Source organism: Capra hircus, chromosome 1, assembly GCF_001704415.2.
Source record: "Capra hircus breed San Clemente chromosome 1, ASM170441v1, whole genome shotgun sequence".
NCBI classification, from domain to species: domain Eukaryota; kingdom Metazoa; phylum Chordata; class Mammalia; order Artiodactyla; family Bovidae; genus Capra; species Capra hircus.
The window spans coordinates 153,232,704-153,249,833 of record NC_030808.1 but is presented as its reverse complement, the minus strand read 5'-3'; the positions used below and the strand labels follow the sequence as shown (position 1 = coordinate 153,249,833).

The window sequence follows — 17,130 nt, the reverse complement described above, 5'->3', positions numbered from 1 at the left end:
CTGCGCAGTCACTGTTGAAAACCCTGTTTCTGTCACTTGGTATTTTATACGGTTTTCTATGCTCTGTATCGGCAGTGTCCAGTAGAGCTTTCTGTGATGACGGAAATATTCTGTATTTGCACCAGATGCTCTATATTTGAATTCAGTAGGGCAGTCGCCAGCCACCGGGGCCATCAAACACTTGAAATGGGGCTGGTGTGACTGAGGAATTGAATTTTTAATTTTATTTTATTTGAACGAATTTAAATTTAAATATTAACAGTCACACTTGGCTAGTGGCTACTATCATATTGGATAGTGCATCTTTATATTTTCAAAAAGTCAGTAAGTTTCTGATTCCCAGCTGTAAATAGCATGATAGTTCTAGGGATTCCAATAAGTTCATCCGAAAGTTGGAAATGGCCTATAGACATGAAGTCTACCAATTAAAGACTGAATTCCTTTACCGTAAAACATGGCAAGGAGGCTTCTTTCACCCAGGCAACAGCAACTGCGGTCCGCCTTCTGTGCATGCCAGCCTCTCCTCTGGGACCTGTAATCACCACCCGACTGAGTCCTTTCCTTTGTTCCTGTCCAGGGCCCACTTCTCTCCCTGCCTTTGGGGACCCCTGAGCCAGCCCTTCCTTTCACGCTCGGTCTGCTTTCAGTTTGGAGGTAATTCATCAACCTGCTGCTACAGTCCCCTTCCCCTGATTCCCTCCATCTGCTTTTCTCCTCTGTGATGTTTCTCCAGAGAAACAGCTCATAGTGTTAGCTATCCGTCTGTCTGTCGAGACTGAAGTTGAGATTGACTTACGTGGCTGGCCCAAATGACTGTGGGAGCTGGGCTGTCCCAAACCTCCAGGGCCATGTGGTAGACTAGAGATTTTGGGTGAGAGTGATGCTGCGGTCTCAAGTCTGCAGGTTGAAGCCTCGGGCAGGTTTTCTGGAGGCAGAATTCCTTCTTCTTTGGAAAACCTTGCTCTTCGCTTTTTAGGCCTTCAACTGATTGGCAGAGGCCTGTCCACGTTATAGAGGGTGACTTGCTTTACTGAAAGCCAGGGGACTGTAGATATCAACTACATCTAAGAGTATCTTTACAGCAGTATCTGGACCAGTGTTGCAATTAGTCACTGTAGTTTATCCGGGGTGACACATAAAATGAGCCATGACACTGTCTTCATTAGATTCAGACCGAAGGGTCCTTGGCTGTTGCTGGCCCTTCGCCTGGGCCGTCCCTCGTGGCCTGTGGGCTCCAGTCCTGTTGGCCTGTTAGATTCAGACTGAAGGGTCCTTGACCGTCGCTGGCCCTTCGCCTGGGCCGTCCCGCGTGGCCTGTGGGCTCTGGTCCTGTTGGCCTGTTAGCAGGAGTGCTTTCTGCTGCCTTTCCTGTGGCACATGTGGCTTCCATGTTTACCAAACCCAATCAGGACCCCATTTCTCCCGTGCTGGTTTTACCCTCCTCGCTAAACGTACTCTAAACAAGTGTGTGCGTAAGACGAGACAGAGCACGTATTTGCACTCAGCAGCAGCAGCGTGGCATTCATTTTGAGAGGAGATTAACAGACAGTATGCCCTGGATTTTCAGGGACTATCCCAACATCATGGTGTGACTTTTAATGAAAATGATTCTTGAAATATTTAACCAAAGATGATATTATTTTCTGATGCACTGAGACTTTTTATACAAAGAAAGTTTTTTTAGTAGAAAAAAGAAACCAAAAAAAAAAAAAGAGAGATAAGAAACCTTTTTCACATTATTATGTCTGGTTCTAGGTTGGGCAAGTATAAATATCGTGTTTGTTCTTACTCATCACAGAGTTGAACGAAGTCTTGGGTCAGTTGAGAACTGTCTTGTTTAATCTTTGGTGCTTAAACTGGAAGTTGTTACTCTTTTAAGTGTTGGGGGTGGGATTGTTCTTAAATGCAGCTGATGTGATGAAAAGGTGGATGAGGGTGTATTTCAGTTAAATCGTGTATTTGAGGGGCCCTTAGGACAGCCTGGGTTGTATAATGTGAAGGAGTGCTGTCATTCAGGAGCACTGGTCTGCGTGAAGATACTCAGGGTTGGATCCAAGCTTTGCTGTGATCTAGTTGCAATTGTTAGAGAAATTATGTGGGCCTGTGTGTGACAGTCTGTGGGGAACTCCTTCCCCAAGGTGGCTGGGATATTCAGGCTTTTATCTTCTGTATGGATTCGATTCCTTGCTCTTGAAGACCTGGCCCAGCTTGACGCCATGGTGGTGTCCAGCAGCAGCCAGTGAGTCCCTGAAAGTAAAGTGACCTGGATGTCTGGGGGACAGGGGTGGGGCTCCAGAAACATCGCAGGATGGGCTGGCAGGACAAGGTGAGTGGATACATGGGTTACAGAAAAGAAGGAGCTGAAGAAGAGGCACCTTGAGCCCAGTTTGAGACCCACGGTGGACCCATCGTCTGTGGTCACTGGCCATGGAGGTCTGAGCCGCAGGGAAAAGGCAGGGCTGGGGAGTCCACACTTGGGAGTAATGAGCGCATGACTAGTGGCTAAACCTGAATGAGTACAGGAGGTTCCCATGGGCGTGAGGAGAGCTGGTGGTCGGAAGTGAACCCTGATGAACGCGTCTCATGCCTGCCTTTCTGAGGTTTGTGAGACTTGCTTAACAAAGGTTGCAAATGAGGGAATGAGTGAGAAACAAGTAGAGTTTGGTTTGACACCTCTAGAAAAATAAAAGGTGTCACAGCCCCTAGGGTCTGCCCAAATATTGATCTTTATAAAATCTAAATGTGGGTTTTCTGGTTAAAAAAGACTGCTCACCCTTTCTGGGAAACAATTTGGCAGCCTGTACCCAGCCTTTGAAGAGCTGATATCCCTTGGCCCTTCCATTCCACTTCTGGGAATCCACCGCAGGAGCTGCAGACAAAGATTCGGGCACAAGGATGTTTCATGTTCTTGAGATACACGTTCCCTGGAAAGCTTGCCATGGAGAGAGCCAGCGTCTTTACCATTTACCCTGAGCAGCTTTTTAAGAGTTTTGATTACTAAACAATGCTAGGTGTAGGATACAGTTTCATTACTGTTAAAGATAAAAGATGAGCATTCAAAGAAACCTGTGCTTTGCCCTTGGAAAACCCCCCTCCTTCCGCTCTCCAGAGCTGCTATGTTGGATAAGTTAGGGATCTGTTGCTGCTGAATGGAGTCTGAGCCTTTGCCGACTTACCATTTGGGGATATCCACGGTATGGCCCTTGTGATGTCTGGCCCAGCCTCATTTCTGGGTGCTCCTGGCTTCTCATGTCGTGTCCCAGAAATGTTTCCAGAGCTCTGTTCACTCCTCAGGCTGTCGCACACCATCAGGCCTTTGACCATGAAGATCCTTCTGTCTCCTTACCTGCACTGCCCTGTCCCTTTCTCTCACCTGTCTGGTGAACTCCTATTCATCCTTCAAAGCCTCCTGCAGGTTGAGTCCCCAAGTAGGTTCCTTCCAGCACCATATTTGGGGGAGAATCCGAATGAATGTTGTAGGGGAGGCTCACACACTGCAGCTCTGCCACTGCCTTCACCTTTTCCAGCCGTGTCACTCTGCTTCATTTGTGATAGCCCTGACCTGCTGTGAGAAGGTCTCAGCGTCCCCTTCAGGCAGAAACAGTCACTTTCTATTCCTGTATATCCATTACTGCACTTTGCTTCTCTATGAAAATTTTCTGAAATGTGTACTTCTTTTCAGTTATAAGAAGTTATATAAGGCAATATAAGTTATAGAAGGCAATGGCACCCCACTCCAGTACTCTTGCCTGGAAAATCCCATGGATGGAGGAGCCTGGTGGGCTACAGTCCATGGGGTCGCAAAGAGTTGGACACGACTGAGCGACTTCATTTTTTTTTTTTCAGTTATAAAGGTGATATGTATGCTTGTTAGATAAATTTTGAAAATTTACACATACAGCTATGATAATGCTGTTTTAAAAGCTTAGAATCTTTATTTTTTATGTAACATCATAACATAAGCATTATTCTGCCATGTTAGTATAATTATTTTTAAAATCTGTTTACAGTAATCAGCTGAATCTTTTGACAGTTAAGACTCCTATTTTGTAGCCCCAGCACCTAAGCGTGATGCTGTTTTGAGCCACTGTAGGAACTTAATAAATGTTTGTTAGTTTGTTGGATTCTAGAACTGAAACGGAGAAGGCACTGGCGAACCACTCCAGAACTCTTGCCTGGAAACTCCCATGGACGGAGGAGCCTGGTAGGCTGCAGTCCATGGGGTTGCTAAGAGTCGGACATGACTGAGCGACTTCCCTTTCATTTTTCACTTTCATGCATTGGAGAAGGAAATGGCAACCCACTCCAGTGTTCTTGCCTGGAGAATCCCAGGGATGAGGGAGACTGGTGGGCTGCTGTCTATGGGGTCACACAGAGTTGGACACAACTGACGTGACTTAGCAGCAGCAGCAGAGGTGAAAAATCAGTCAGTCTCCATCCCTACCTTCCAGGAGTCGTTCTGGAAGAAGAGACACCGATCCACTCAGTATTTAACGTGTCCATTCGCTCCTTGATTCAACAGATCCTAATTGATCACCTACTGTATGTAGGCAAGTTACTAGCAAGTTACGCTTCTCTCTTACTGACCATGACTTACTCCATTCTGTTTCTCTTTTGCCTGTGCTGCCAGGAACCTCGGAGATTAGCTCCCCTCAACCTCAGGCTGTTTGGTACAATTATCTCCTCGTTGTTTTGTTTTTAAAAAGTTTGTGACCTGTGTCTTCTTTTAGAAGCTTTCTAAAACAGTTTCTAAAAATGGGTAGATATCACAGATTAATGGGTAACAAATGAACTTTCAGAATGGAAATGATGACTTCAAGGTTTTTTAGAAAAACTTTTTGAAGTGTGAATTGAGCCAGCCGCGGGCATTTGTGTGGACATGTGCGTGTCGGAGAACTGGACGCTTTGACACGTGTCCACTTGGCCTTGTACTTAAGAGTTAACTTGGACCTGAGCCAAACCTGACTTGGAACCTGACTTCCCACAGCTCACTTTATGACTTTAAATGGCTCTGGGCCTCAGTGTCCTCATCTGAAATGAAGATTATGAGACCATGTAGGGTTGTTCGAGGATTAGGCCAAACCATTGATATAAAAAGCATGGTGCAGGGTTTCACACCTGGTGGATCCATGGTGATCATTAATGTCTAGCACAGGCTAGACTTCGGAAGGACAGATGCTAAAGCTGAGACTCCAGTACTTTCACCACCTGATTCGAAGAACTGACTCATTTGAAAAGACCCTGATGCTGGGAAAGATTGAAGGCGGGAGGAGAAGGGGACAACAGAGGATGAGATGGCTGGATGGCATCACCAACTCGATGGACGTGAATCTGAGTGAACTCCAGGAGTTGGTGATGGACAGGGAGGCCTGGCGTGCTGCAATCCAGGGGGTCACAAAGAGTCGGACACGACTGAGTGACCGAACTGAACTGGGCTGTACATTCGTATTACTGCTCCAGATCATTTTCCAGAACGGCCAGGGCTGAACTAAAATGACCTTCTGCCGTAAGTTAGGGTGGGTCATCCGTGGAGCGGGGCTGAGGCTTGCTTCTCCTTTAAAGAGGAGCTCATGCTGGTGTTTCTTCAGTTCAGTTCATTCAGTCGCTCAGTCGCGTCTGACTCTTTGCCACTCCATGAATCACAGCACGCCAGACCTCCTTGTCTATCACCAACTCCCGGAGTTCACTCAAACTCGCTTCCATCAAGTCGGTGATGCCATCCAGCCATCTCATCCTCTGTAATCCCCTTCTCCTCCTGCCCCCAATCCCTCCCAGCATTAGAGTCTTTTCCAATGAGTCAGCTCTTCACATGAGGCGGCGAAAGTATTGGAGTTTCGGCTTTAGCATCAGTCCTTCCAATGATCACCCAGGACTGATTTCCTTTAGGATGGAGTGGTTGGATCTCCTTGCAGTCCAAGGGACTCTCAAGAGTCTTCTCCAACACCACAGTTCAAAAGCATCAATTCTTTGGTGCTCAGCTTTCTTCACAGTCCAACTCTCACATCCATACATCACCAGTGGAAAAACCACAACCTTGACTAGATGGACCTTTGTTAGCAAAGTAATGACTCTGCTTTTGAATATGCTATCTAGGTTGGTCATAACTTTCCTTCCAAGGAGTAAGCACCGTTTAATTTCATGGCTGCAGTCACCATCTGCAGTGATTTTGGAGCCCCCTAAAATAAAGTCTGACACTGTTTCCACTGTTTCCCCATCTATTTCCCATGAAGTGATGGGACCAGATGCCATGATCTTCGTTTTCTGAATGTTGAGCTTTAAGCCAACTTTTTCACTCTCCTCTTTCACTTTCATCAAGAAGCTTTTTAGTTTCTCTTCACTTTTTGATGTTTCTTACTCCTTCTCAAATGACAGGAGAGGGTCGCTGCTGACGCCTGGCGGCTCTCTGAGATCATCCACTCGGGGGTTGGTGACTGAGCCTCCCGGGGCTCTATGGTCTCCCCTTTCTGCTGCATCTGTAAAGTGACCTGAGCCCCCTTGCCAGCACGTCCCCTAACGCTCGTCTTCTAATTTTGGCCAGCTCTTGCTTTTGTTTAGCTTTTACTTTCCGTTTGTCTTTCACTTATGACAGTTACATTCAGTTGCCTGCGGTGGGGGTGGGGTTGCTTTCTCGGGGAGGGGAGGGTTCACGTGGCCGAGAACTCAGTGCACCCATGTGCCCCCCGTCTTGAGGCTCAGGAGGTGAGAAGGTGCCACTTGTCACCTGGACCGGATGGGGGTGGAGAGCCGTGGGGTACCGCATGCAGTGCCCACAGGCTGGGCATGGTCCCCAGGCGTCCGTGCTTCCCCCAGGCTGCTGTCCTCAGAGGTGCCCTCTCTCGGGGTGTGCCATCAGCTTTTGCACACTGGTGATTCTCACCACCTTTGCCCTTCTCTGCCAGAGCAATTGTTTCAGAGAGGAAGCTCTTTGGGTCATAAAACGTCATCTGGTAGTTAGTATGTGGTTATATAGATGTATTGAGTTATATGGTAGCCTGATTAGCAGGAAGTAGGTGATTCATCAGAAAAAAAAAGAATCACACAAAAAAATAAACTCTTAGAAAAATGAGCTTCCTCTTTCAGCCTCTTTTTGTTCCAGCTCATCCTTTTAGAACCTTTTTTCAGTTTCTTAGGAAAAATTACTAATTGGGGCTAATGTAGCGTTTCACAGAGAGGCCATCCCAGCCCTTCACAGTCAAATGCTTTATTTATTTATTTTTTTTACAGTTTAAGAAAATAAGCTCCTCTCTGTCCCCAGTCAGGCCAGACTTGGGGTGTGGCCACCACCTTGAGGAGGGGGAGCCTTGGCCAGCTTGAGAGATTTCACGTTCAAACAGGAACACCCAGACTTCCCTGGTGGTCCATTGGTTAAGACTCAGTGCAGTAGGGTGTGGGTTCGAACTCTGCTTGGAGAACTCAGTTCAGTTCAGTTCAGTCGCTCAGTCATGTCTAACTCTTTGCAACCCCATGGACTGCAGCACACCAGGCCTCCCTGTCCATCACCAACTCCTGGAATCTACCCAGACTCATGTCCATCGAGTCAGTGATGCCATCCAACTGTCTCATCCCCTGTCATTCTGTTCTCCTGCCTTCAGTCTTTCCCAGCATCAGGGTCTTTCCCAAGGAGCCAGTTCTTTGCATCAGGTGGCCAACAGATTGGAGTTTCAGCTCCAACATCAGAGAACTAAGATCCCATTTTCTGTGTGGCGCGGGCATGGGTGCGCGCACGCGCACACACACACACACACACAGACACACACACACACAGACACACACACAGACACACACACACACACAGACACACACACAGACAGACACACACACACAGACACACACACAGACACACACACAGACACACAGACACACACACACACACACAGACACACACACAGACACACACACAGACACACACACACACACAGACACACACACACAGACACACACACAGACACACACAGACACACAGACACACACACACACAGACACACAGACACACACACACACACACAGACACACACAGACACACACACAGACACACACACACACAGACACACACACACAGACACACAGACACACACAGACACACACACACACAGAGACACACACAGACACACACACAGACACACAGACACACAGACACACAGACACACACACACACACAGACACACACACAGACACACACACAGACACACACACACACACACAGACACACACAGACACACACACAGACACACACACACACAGACACACACACACAGACACACACACACAGACACACACACAGACACACACACAGACACAGACACACACACACACACACACACACACACACACACACACACTGGGAAACATCCCCCGAGGCCTCCCTGAGGTGCCGCGTGTGCCCCCACTCTGATGGAACGTCCCGTTTACCCGTTTCCCTCGGTCTGGTTTGCCTCACAGATCCAGGAGGCTGCGAGTCGGGGCCTGAAGTTCGTCGGGGTCGTGCCTCAGTACCGCTGCCCCGGGAGCCCTGTGGGCAGCTGCCCCCCAGCAGATGACCAGGATGAGACACAGGAGCCTGGCCGTCATGGGGCTGCGGAGGACCCGGGGGCTGCAGATGCTGCTGCGGGGACGGACGGAAGCCCGGAGCCCGGCCAGGGCCCAAGAGGGGGGACACCCGCCGCCCAGCAGCCCGGCTCGTCCCTGGGCGAGGGGGATGGCGCAGAGTCTCCTGCTCGGGGGACTCCGGAGGGACCAGATGCTGACCCGCTGTCCGAAGGGCCTGGAGAGCCGCTCGCGTCCAGTAAGTATGTCAGCGCCGGGACTCAGAGCCACGTGGAGAGCGGCTGCTAGCTTTTCAGTAATCACCGGGGGCCTTTTAGGAAAATGAATGGAATTCGAGTGTAGAGATGGCAGTCCATCAAACAGGAGAAGCTGCCGAGCTGTTTTCCGGGCCTCCTGACTCTTCCTTCCGGAGTGGGCCTTCTGGAGGTGGGGGGTGGGCAGACCACGGGATGCTGACTTGTCGCGGCTCCAGAATGTCACGTGTGCGGCAGGTTCTAGAACGCAAGGCGTTTTCTCCCCCACGCCCAAGCGCTGCCCCCAGGTTACCCCGTGTGACCCCAGGAAGCATGGTGATGGCTGGGCACCAGTGCAGAAAGCACCTTCCACGCCTGGTCCTCTTGTTTTGAATTTCTGCCTAAAGAAGGAAATCCAGAGCGCCGGCTGAGGATGTGGCATGAGGTGTGCAGGAAGCTGCTGATTGAGCCCTTGCGCTGTAAACAGCCAGGCTTCAGGGGGTCTGTCTCATGGACAGACCAGTACCGTGGAGCACGCGAGGCCAGGGAGAGGCCACCGGGAAGTGACTGCTCTGAGCCACGGTGTTTAACAGCCACTGGGGCATGGACTTTAGTTTGGAGATTTCAAATAACGATGCAGGAAGGAGGCTGGCAGCCAGCGTTAACGAATGCTTCTTCCTGTGACGTGGATGGCCCGTTTGCATCGTTGCCCCCTTTGCGGCTGAGTACACTGAGGTTCAGAGTCCATCCGTTGCCCAGGCTGGAAACAGATCTGCTGGATGAACCCAGGCTGGCTTCCCACCTTCTGCTTCCTGTGTGATGCTCAGACAGGTGATCAGAGTTTACTGAGGCCCTCGGACTGCAGGCAGTGAAGCTCTTCCTTTCCGCGTGATTCCCTTTCAGTTTCCTGCTCCAAGAAATCTTGTGTCCTGCTGTTTCCTGGAAGCCAGGCCCTGGTACGAGCTGTCTCCCCTTTGGAAGGTGATGAGTGACGAGACTGATGGGAGGAGGCCCAGGTCTTGGGGAGACTTTCTCTTTAGGCCTTTCTGGATCATCTCCCTGGTTAATGTTATTGGTGGTGGTGGTTTTGCTGTTAAGTCGTGTCCGATTCTTGTGATCCCGTGGTCTGTAGCCCACGAGGTTCCCCTGTCCATGGGATCCTCCAGGCAAGAATACCGGAGTGGGTTGCCATTTCCTTCTCCAGGGGATCTTCCCCACCCAGGAATCAAACCCGGGTCTCCTGCATTGCAGGCAGATTCTTTACCGACTGAGCTATGAGGGAAACCCCTAGTTAATGTTATTATTTATATACTGATTCTTGAGGTTAGCCTCTTATAAATGATGAGAAACTGCTTATGCTTTGAGAACAGAAAAGGGTGAAGGAGCTCCCTAGAGGCCCAGTGGTTAAAACTCTGCCCTTCCACTGCAGGGCACCAGGGAATCCCTGGTCAGGGAACTAAGATCCCACATGCCACACGGTGCAGCAAAAACAAAAAAAAAGCGGGTGAAATAGCTTTTCTTGTTATGTCACAGATCCCAAAAAGAAAACTGTGGGACGGTTAATTCCGGGGCTTGTTTGCAAGGATGGCTTAGAAGGGGAGATGTAGCCACCTCACTTCTGGGAGAGATTCGGACTAGTGTTTCATCAGGGCCTTGGTGTGCAGAGGCTCAGATAGTAAAGAAGCTGAGTACAGTGCAGGAGATGAGGGTTCCATCCCTGGGTCAAGAAGATCCCCTGGAGGAGGGCATGGCAACCCCCTTTCTTGCCTGGAGAATCCCGTGGACAGAGGAGCCTGGCGGGCTACAGTCCATGGGGTTGCAGAGAGCTGGGCATGACTGAAGCGACGGAGGACGCGTGCCAAAGGACGTGTCATTTAAAGCACTCCTAAGTAGGAGCCCGCACGACTTGGGTACAGGCCCCGTCATCCTGACCATTGCCCCCAGCTCTGCACGGAGCCCTGGCTTTGAGAAAGGAGGCCATCAATACGCAAGGGCCCCTCAGGAGTTTCCGATGTTCCCTGTTCCAGAGGGCACCTTCCTCCAAGATTCCCTCCAGACCGGCCGCCTCCTGGGGTTGAGTAACCGGGGAGACTTGTCCCAGGACTGTCCCCCCAGGCCCCCCGCTGTCCTGCAACTGTTCCCTCCCTCAGACCCTTCCCCCGTCGCTGGGCGCACAGAGAACCCCCCAGCACCCAAGGGTCTTGGCCTGTGCCTCGTTTCCTCAAACCCCTGTTCTCTCCTGGAAAACGAGAACCTTCTGAGGAATGCAAGGTTCAGGTGCATCTGGAGGTGGTCAGCCCAAGAGCGCGTGAGAACTGCAGCTGCGAGGGGTGACGGTGCCCCTGACCCCCCCGTCCTGCTTGGTAGGCGGCTGTCTGTCTGTTATCTGAGCGTGGCTCTTAGCTCTCTGCGTGGGAGGCCACAGGTCTCCGAGACTTGGGCAGCCCACTGTGACTGTTACTTCTCTTCCGGTGGGATAAATGAATCTTTGCCTCTTTCTCATCAGCCAGTGAACACACAGGGGCCCTGGTGCCCAGGCCTGGCCTCACAGGGGACAGAGGACGGTCATCATGGTGACAGCCCTCCAGGGGCCGGGGCTCAGCTGGCCCACGTGACCGTGCGTCCAATAGCTGTATGATGGAAGATGCTCTTACTATGCCGGCGTCACAGAAACAGGAGGTGGCCTGTGTGCCCTCCTAGAGTCACGCTTTATCTCATAGTCTGAGCCTTAGTGCTTCCCTGATGGCTCAGCTGGTAAGGAATCCGCCTGCAATTCAGGAGACCTGGGTTCCATCCCTGGGTTCGATCCCTGGGTCGGGAAGACACCCTGGAGAAGGGAAAGGCTACCCACTCCAGTATTGTGGCCTGGAGAATTCCATGGACATATAGTCCACGGGGTCGCAAAGAGTCGGGCACGGCCCAGCGACTTGCACTTGAGCATCAGCTGAGCATAGTTTCCGCCTCCTCAGAGGCTGGCCAGGGACGCTGTCCCCGCTAGTCAGCTGGCCTGGCCCCCAGCTCAGCCTAGTTCCTATCCTGGTTGTTATCCCCTCCGTCCTGGGGCTTCCACCGCATCTCCCAGCACCCCCGCCCCGCTCTCAGCCTCCCTCCACTCAGGGGCCCCTAAGGAGGGCCAAGTGCTTTAACTCCGCTTCCTGCTGGTGGGTTTAAATAGGCAATCACAGCAAGACAATTAAAAAAGAGTCCAGAGGGCGTCTCCCTGCTCCGCCCCCGCTCCGCCTTTAATTCATCCGCTGTATGGCGCTGGGGGCTCATCGAGGCACCGGGGGCTGGCCCCTTCACCCCCAGGCCGCGGGACCCCTCAGGTCCAGGGCTTCTGCCCCCTACGTCCACCAGGGTTTCACTCATCCTGGGAGTGTGCTGTCGGCTCTCTGTCTGGGCGCCGCCCCCCGAGCCCCTGGGCCGCGGGGAGCCCTAGGGTCCAGGGCTTGGCTCCCTAGGTCCACCCGGGCTGCGCTCGTCCTGGGAGCGTGCTGTCGGCTCTCTGTCTGGGCGCCGCCCCCCGACCCCCTGGGCCGCGGGGAGCCCTAGGGTCCAGGGCTTGGCTCCCCCTACGTCCACCCGGGCTGCGCTCGTCCTGGGAGCGTGCTGTCGGATCTCTGTCCGGCGCCCCACCCGACCCCCCGGGCCATGAGACCCCTCGGGTCCAGGGCTTCTGCCCCCTACGTCCACCAGGGTTTCACTCATCCTGGGAGTGTGCTGTCGGCTCTCTGTCTGAGCGCCGCCCCCTGACCCCCTGGGCCGCGGGGAGCCCTAGGGTGCAGGGCTTGGCTCCCTAGGTCCACCCGGGCTGCGCTCGTCCTGGGAGTGTGCTGTCGGATCTCTGTCCGGCGCCCCACCCGACCCCCCGGGCCATGGGACCCCTTGGGTACAGGGGTTGGCTCCCCACATCCACCTGGGCTGCGCTCGTCCTGGGAGCGTCCTGTCGGCTCTGTGTCCGTCCGGGCCCCCCACTCCAGGTCGCGGGACCCTTTGGGTCCAGGGCTTGGCTCCCCAGGTCCACCTGGGCTGTGTTCGTCCGGGGAGCATGCTGTCGGCTCTCTGTCCATCTGGGTGCCCCCCTGACCCCCCAGGCCGCGGGACCCCTTGGGTCCAGGGCTTCTGCCCCCTACGTCCACCAGGGTTTCTCTTGTCCTGGGAGCGTGCTGTTGGCTCTCTGTCCGGGCGCGGCCCCCCAGGCCGCGGGGAGCCCTAGGGTCCAGGGCTTGGCTCCCCACGTCCACCCGGGCTGCACTCGTCTGGGGAGCATGCTGTCGGCTCTCTGTCCATCTGGGCGCCCCCCTGACCCCCCCGGGCCATGGGACCCCTCGGGTACAGGGGTTGGCTCCCCACATCCACCTGGGCTGCGCTCGTCCTGGGAGTGTCCTGTCGGCTCTGTGTCCGTCCGGGCCCCCCACTCCAGGTCGCGGGACCCTTTGGGTCCAGGGCTTGGCTCCCCAGGTCCACCTGGGCTGCGCTCGTCCGGGGAGCATGCTGTCGGCTCTCTGTCCATCTGGGTGCCCCCCTGACCCCCCGGGCTGCGGGACCCCTTGGGTCCAGGGCTTCTGCCCCTACGTCCACCAGGGTTTCTCTTGTCCTGGGAGCGTGCTGTCGGCTCTCTGTCCATCTGGGCGCCCCCCCTGATCCCCCGGGCTGCGGGACCCCTTGGGTCCAGGGCTTGGCTCCCCATGGCCACCCGGGCTACGCTCATCCGGGGAGTGTGTTGTTGGTTCGACGTCCGGCTGGGCGGGCCTCCCCTGAGCCTCGCTGCAGCGGGCTTCCCTCCACACCTCCCTCGTTCCCGGCTGCGGGTGGACGCAGGGCCCCCGGGAAGAGCTGGCCCGCCCCGCCGCTGGGTTCCCAGTCCATTTCTATGCCCCGGGGTGGGGGAGGCAGCTTCCTTCATTGACCGTAAACAGGTGAGGGGCAGAGCAAGACCAGGGCTCGGGAAGCTCAGAGCCGTGTGGCTGGACCGTATTCCCTGCCTTCTCCGCGGGCCGCCGTCATCCCTGCCTGGTCGCGGGCACTGCAGCGTCAGTAGGAGAAACGAGGGGGCCGCACAGGTTCATGCAGATTCAGCTTGTTCTCATGCCACCCGAGTAATAACGAGCATCGTCCGCAAGTTGCCCTTCCTCCCTGCACCGGCTCACTTGAAATGTCCAGAACGCAGAAGCCTGAGCCGGATCTCTGTGTCCTTCTCCAGGGCCTTCTATGAGCAAGCCTCCTGGCAGGCAGCTCCTTCTGGGGGGATGCTCCCTGAGTCTGCCCTCCCTCACCGGCCGGGCCTGGTTCTCCCCTCCCGGAACCCCCCCCCCCGGACAGCTCTGCCCTGGGGTCCGTGCACCCCCCGCCTGCCGCCATCGTCCTGGCTGTTCGCACTCAGTCCATTAACAGCAGCCACCGACCACCTCCCCGGCCACCTGCGGGCGTCAGCTCCCACTCTGTGTGTGCTGATGCAACCAGCCTCTCGTGAGGTTTGGGAAACAGCCGGGGGTTGGGGGGTTTGGAAGAGTCTTGACTGATGTTGAAGCTGAAACTGCAATCCTTTGGCCACTTGATGCGAAGAACTGACTCCCTGGGAAAGACCCCGATGCTGGGAAAGATTGAAGGCAGGAGGAGAAGGGGACAACCGAGATGGTTGGATGGCATCACCGACTCGATGGACATGAGTTTGGGTAAACTCTAGGAGTTGGTGATGGACAAGGAGGCCTGGCGTGTTGCAGTTCATGGGGTCGCAGAAAGTCGGACATGACTGAGTGACTGAACTTGCCACTTGCCGGCTTGCGATTCTGGGGAATCCATTTAAGGCTTCTGAGGTAGAAGGGACACAGTTTCCCCGTGGAGGTGGGCATCGCAGGAGATGGTGGCGGTGACGACGCTCACTGACAGCCTCGCGTCCCGCGGTTGCTGTGCAGTCAGCGCGTCCCACACTCTGCCTGCCAGCCGACCTCCCCAGGCCCAGAGGTGCCCCACACTGCACCCACGCTGGAAGCGGTGTCTCCCCTGCCCCTGGCACCTGGCTGGTCCCTGCCTTCCCAGCGTAACCTTTGGACCCTGCCCTCCTGCTGTGACCTCAGCCGACCAGCACCCTCCGGCCCCAGCCCGGCTCCCAGGCCAAGTCTGATGCCCACTTGTCCCTCCACCCCAGCTGATGTGCCAGCCGGCTCCTTCTCCCCGTCCAGCCCGGGGAGCTCATGCTTTCAGCCCGACTCTGAGGCCCCCTCCCTCCTGCTGCCTGGAGGTCCCCCGGGGTGCCAGGACCCCGTCAGCTCAACCCGCGGGTCGCCGCTCTCCAGGGCCCCAGCTGCAGACTGCAGGCATACGTCCCGTGCCTACGTCCCTACTGCCTGGCACCCGCCTCAGACCCGGGCGTCTACCTTCTTCCTCCTCGTTCCCAGGGAGCCTAGCCAGGCCTTGGCAGGCCTGGCTGTGGGCACCCCGCGTCCCCCGCCCCAGCTGCTTGCACTTTTCTGGCTGAGGTCAGTCCAGCGAATGCAGGTGCAACCCCGGCCGTGTTTTCTAGACTGCCACCTTTTCTGGACACTGAGGTTCTAAATGGCACCAGACCAGGCCACCCCCTGTGTGCAAGGGGGTCAGAGGAGACGAGACAGAAAGAGAAATACAACACAGAACCGTCTCGAAGGTGCTTGGGTGCCCTGCCAGGGCCGGCCTGCAGCCATCCTCAGAACATTCTCAGAAACAATGCCTTCCCCCTCCTTGGGGACTCTGTCCCGTGTCTGGAAAAATCTTCTAGCTGGGGTCAGGGCAGAGTCAACGAAGCAGCTGAGAAAATGTAAACACGCTTGGTCTTCTTTGTGGAGTCCCTGGTGGCCGCTCCCGTGAGGATGTGTACTGGAGAGCCGGAATATTAAAACATCAAAGGGCGTCGTTTGGGGACAGTTTCTCTTGGCTGGTTTCCGGGTGAGGACCGTGGCCGGGGAGCCGGCGGGACAGAGGCGTTTGCTGCAGGGCTGGGCATCTGCAAGCAGGTCTCTTCTCATGCTTTGGAGGCTCTTGATTCCAGCAGCCTTCCCCTTTCCCTTCCCTGAAAGTTTATTTCTGTCTCTGGCTCCGGCCCTACTCCCTGGGGAGGACCCGGGTGGGGAGCTGGGCGCGCTGTCAGCACCCCGCCGCCGGCCCGGCCTGCAGGCTCTGCCTTCGCGGCCTCGGGCCTGCACCCGCCTTCCTCTTCGGCCTTCCCCTCCTCTGTTTGCTCGTGCGTGGGGGAGGCCGTGGCCCTGTCTTGCCGTGTGACCGGGGGTCCTGCTGTGTGGCCAGGTGCTGGGCTGCTTCTCAGTTCCCCTTGCGGAGGCTGTGGCTTCTTTTTCTTAGTTTGTGCGCCCTTGGGCTTGCTTGATGGTAGCTGAGCGTGGTGACGGACGCTCTGGCCCACCTTGGGGGTCACCTGAGGACAGCTCCCCTAGCCTCTGCCTACAGGTGTTCTCTGGAATGGGCAGGTGCCCCAGGCATTAATGCCCCAGGAATGGCCTCAGTCCCTGAGGACAGACGCCCGCCTTGCTTGCGCCTCACAGGGCATCACGCGGCATCTCTGGTCCCCAGTAACCTGCCCGTGGATGCCTGCCTTGGCTTTCGTCTCCTCCTTGTTTCTTATCCCTGCTCCCTCACTCTTATTGTCTGGGATTACTCCCCAAAGAAACAGCTTGCACCCCAAAGCTTACAGGGTCTGCTTTTGAAGAGACGAAGTCAAGGCCTGGCTCCCACTCTTCCCTTTCAGCAGCTACAGCTCTTACTTGAACCCTGACTCCTTGGACTGGAAAAGGGCACTTCCTGTCCCATCCCCCAGCCCTCATCCCCTTGCTTGATTCTCTTCCTTTACAAACCTTTCTTGGCATGACGCCATGGTTAACGCTTGTATTTGAAAGTCACAAAATAGTCAGGGGATCGCTAGCTCCATATACCCAGAGCTAATTTCTCCCCTGAAAGCACTTGCCGGCTGCCTTTTCGATGGCTTCCTGAGTCAGGGAAGTGGACCGAGAAAGTAATATGGGGTGGGGATGAGGCCAGCGTTGGTTGTTGGAGAGCCGGTGGCTGTTTGTGAAGACGCGGTCCCCTCCTTCTTCATTGATTCTAGCCCCTGGATTGCTCGAAATGGCCTGCCCATCGGCTTCACTGTTGCTGACAGCAGAGTCTTTGGCCCAGCATTGCCCCCTGAGGTTTCTGCTGGCGCTTACTCAGGTGGGGCTGTGGAAAGACTCCCTTTGTCCCAGAATACAGTCGTCCTGTGAGATAACTGGAGATGCTACGTGGGGAAACGGTTTTGGTATGAAAATGCCTCACTGTTTGCTCCTGTTTGTGGCAAATGGTGATGGTGTCCCTTCTGGTCGTGCAGCTC

General features: G+C 54.7%; 1 protein-coding gene across 2 annotated transcripts in view; it reads left to right on the top strand.

Annotated features, from left to right (window-relative positions):
• Window positions 1–17,130, top strand: part of RFTN1 (raftlin, lipid raft linker 1) — a 233,764-nt gene that overhangs the window by 149,581 nt on the left and 67,053 nt on the right. For both annotated transcript variants that reach the window (XR_001918539.1, XM_018053142.1), the window contains exon 5: window positions 8,440–8,782. Coding sequence is in view for 1 of the 2 variants with exons in the window: in XM_018053142.1 (XP_017908631.1) it covers window positions 8,440–8,782 (343 nt within the window). In the remaining variant the exon portion in view is untranslated. The remainder of the gene's footprint in view (window positions 1–8,439; window positions 8,783–17,130) is intronic.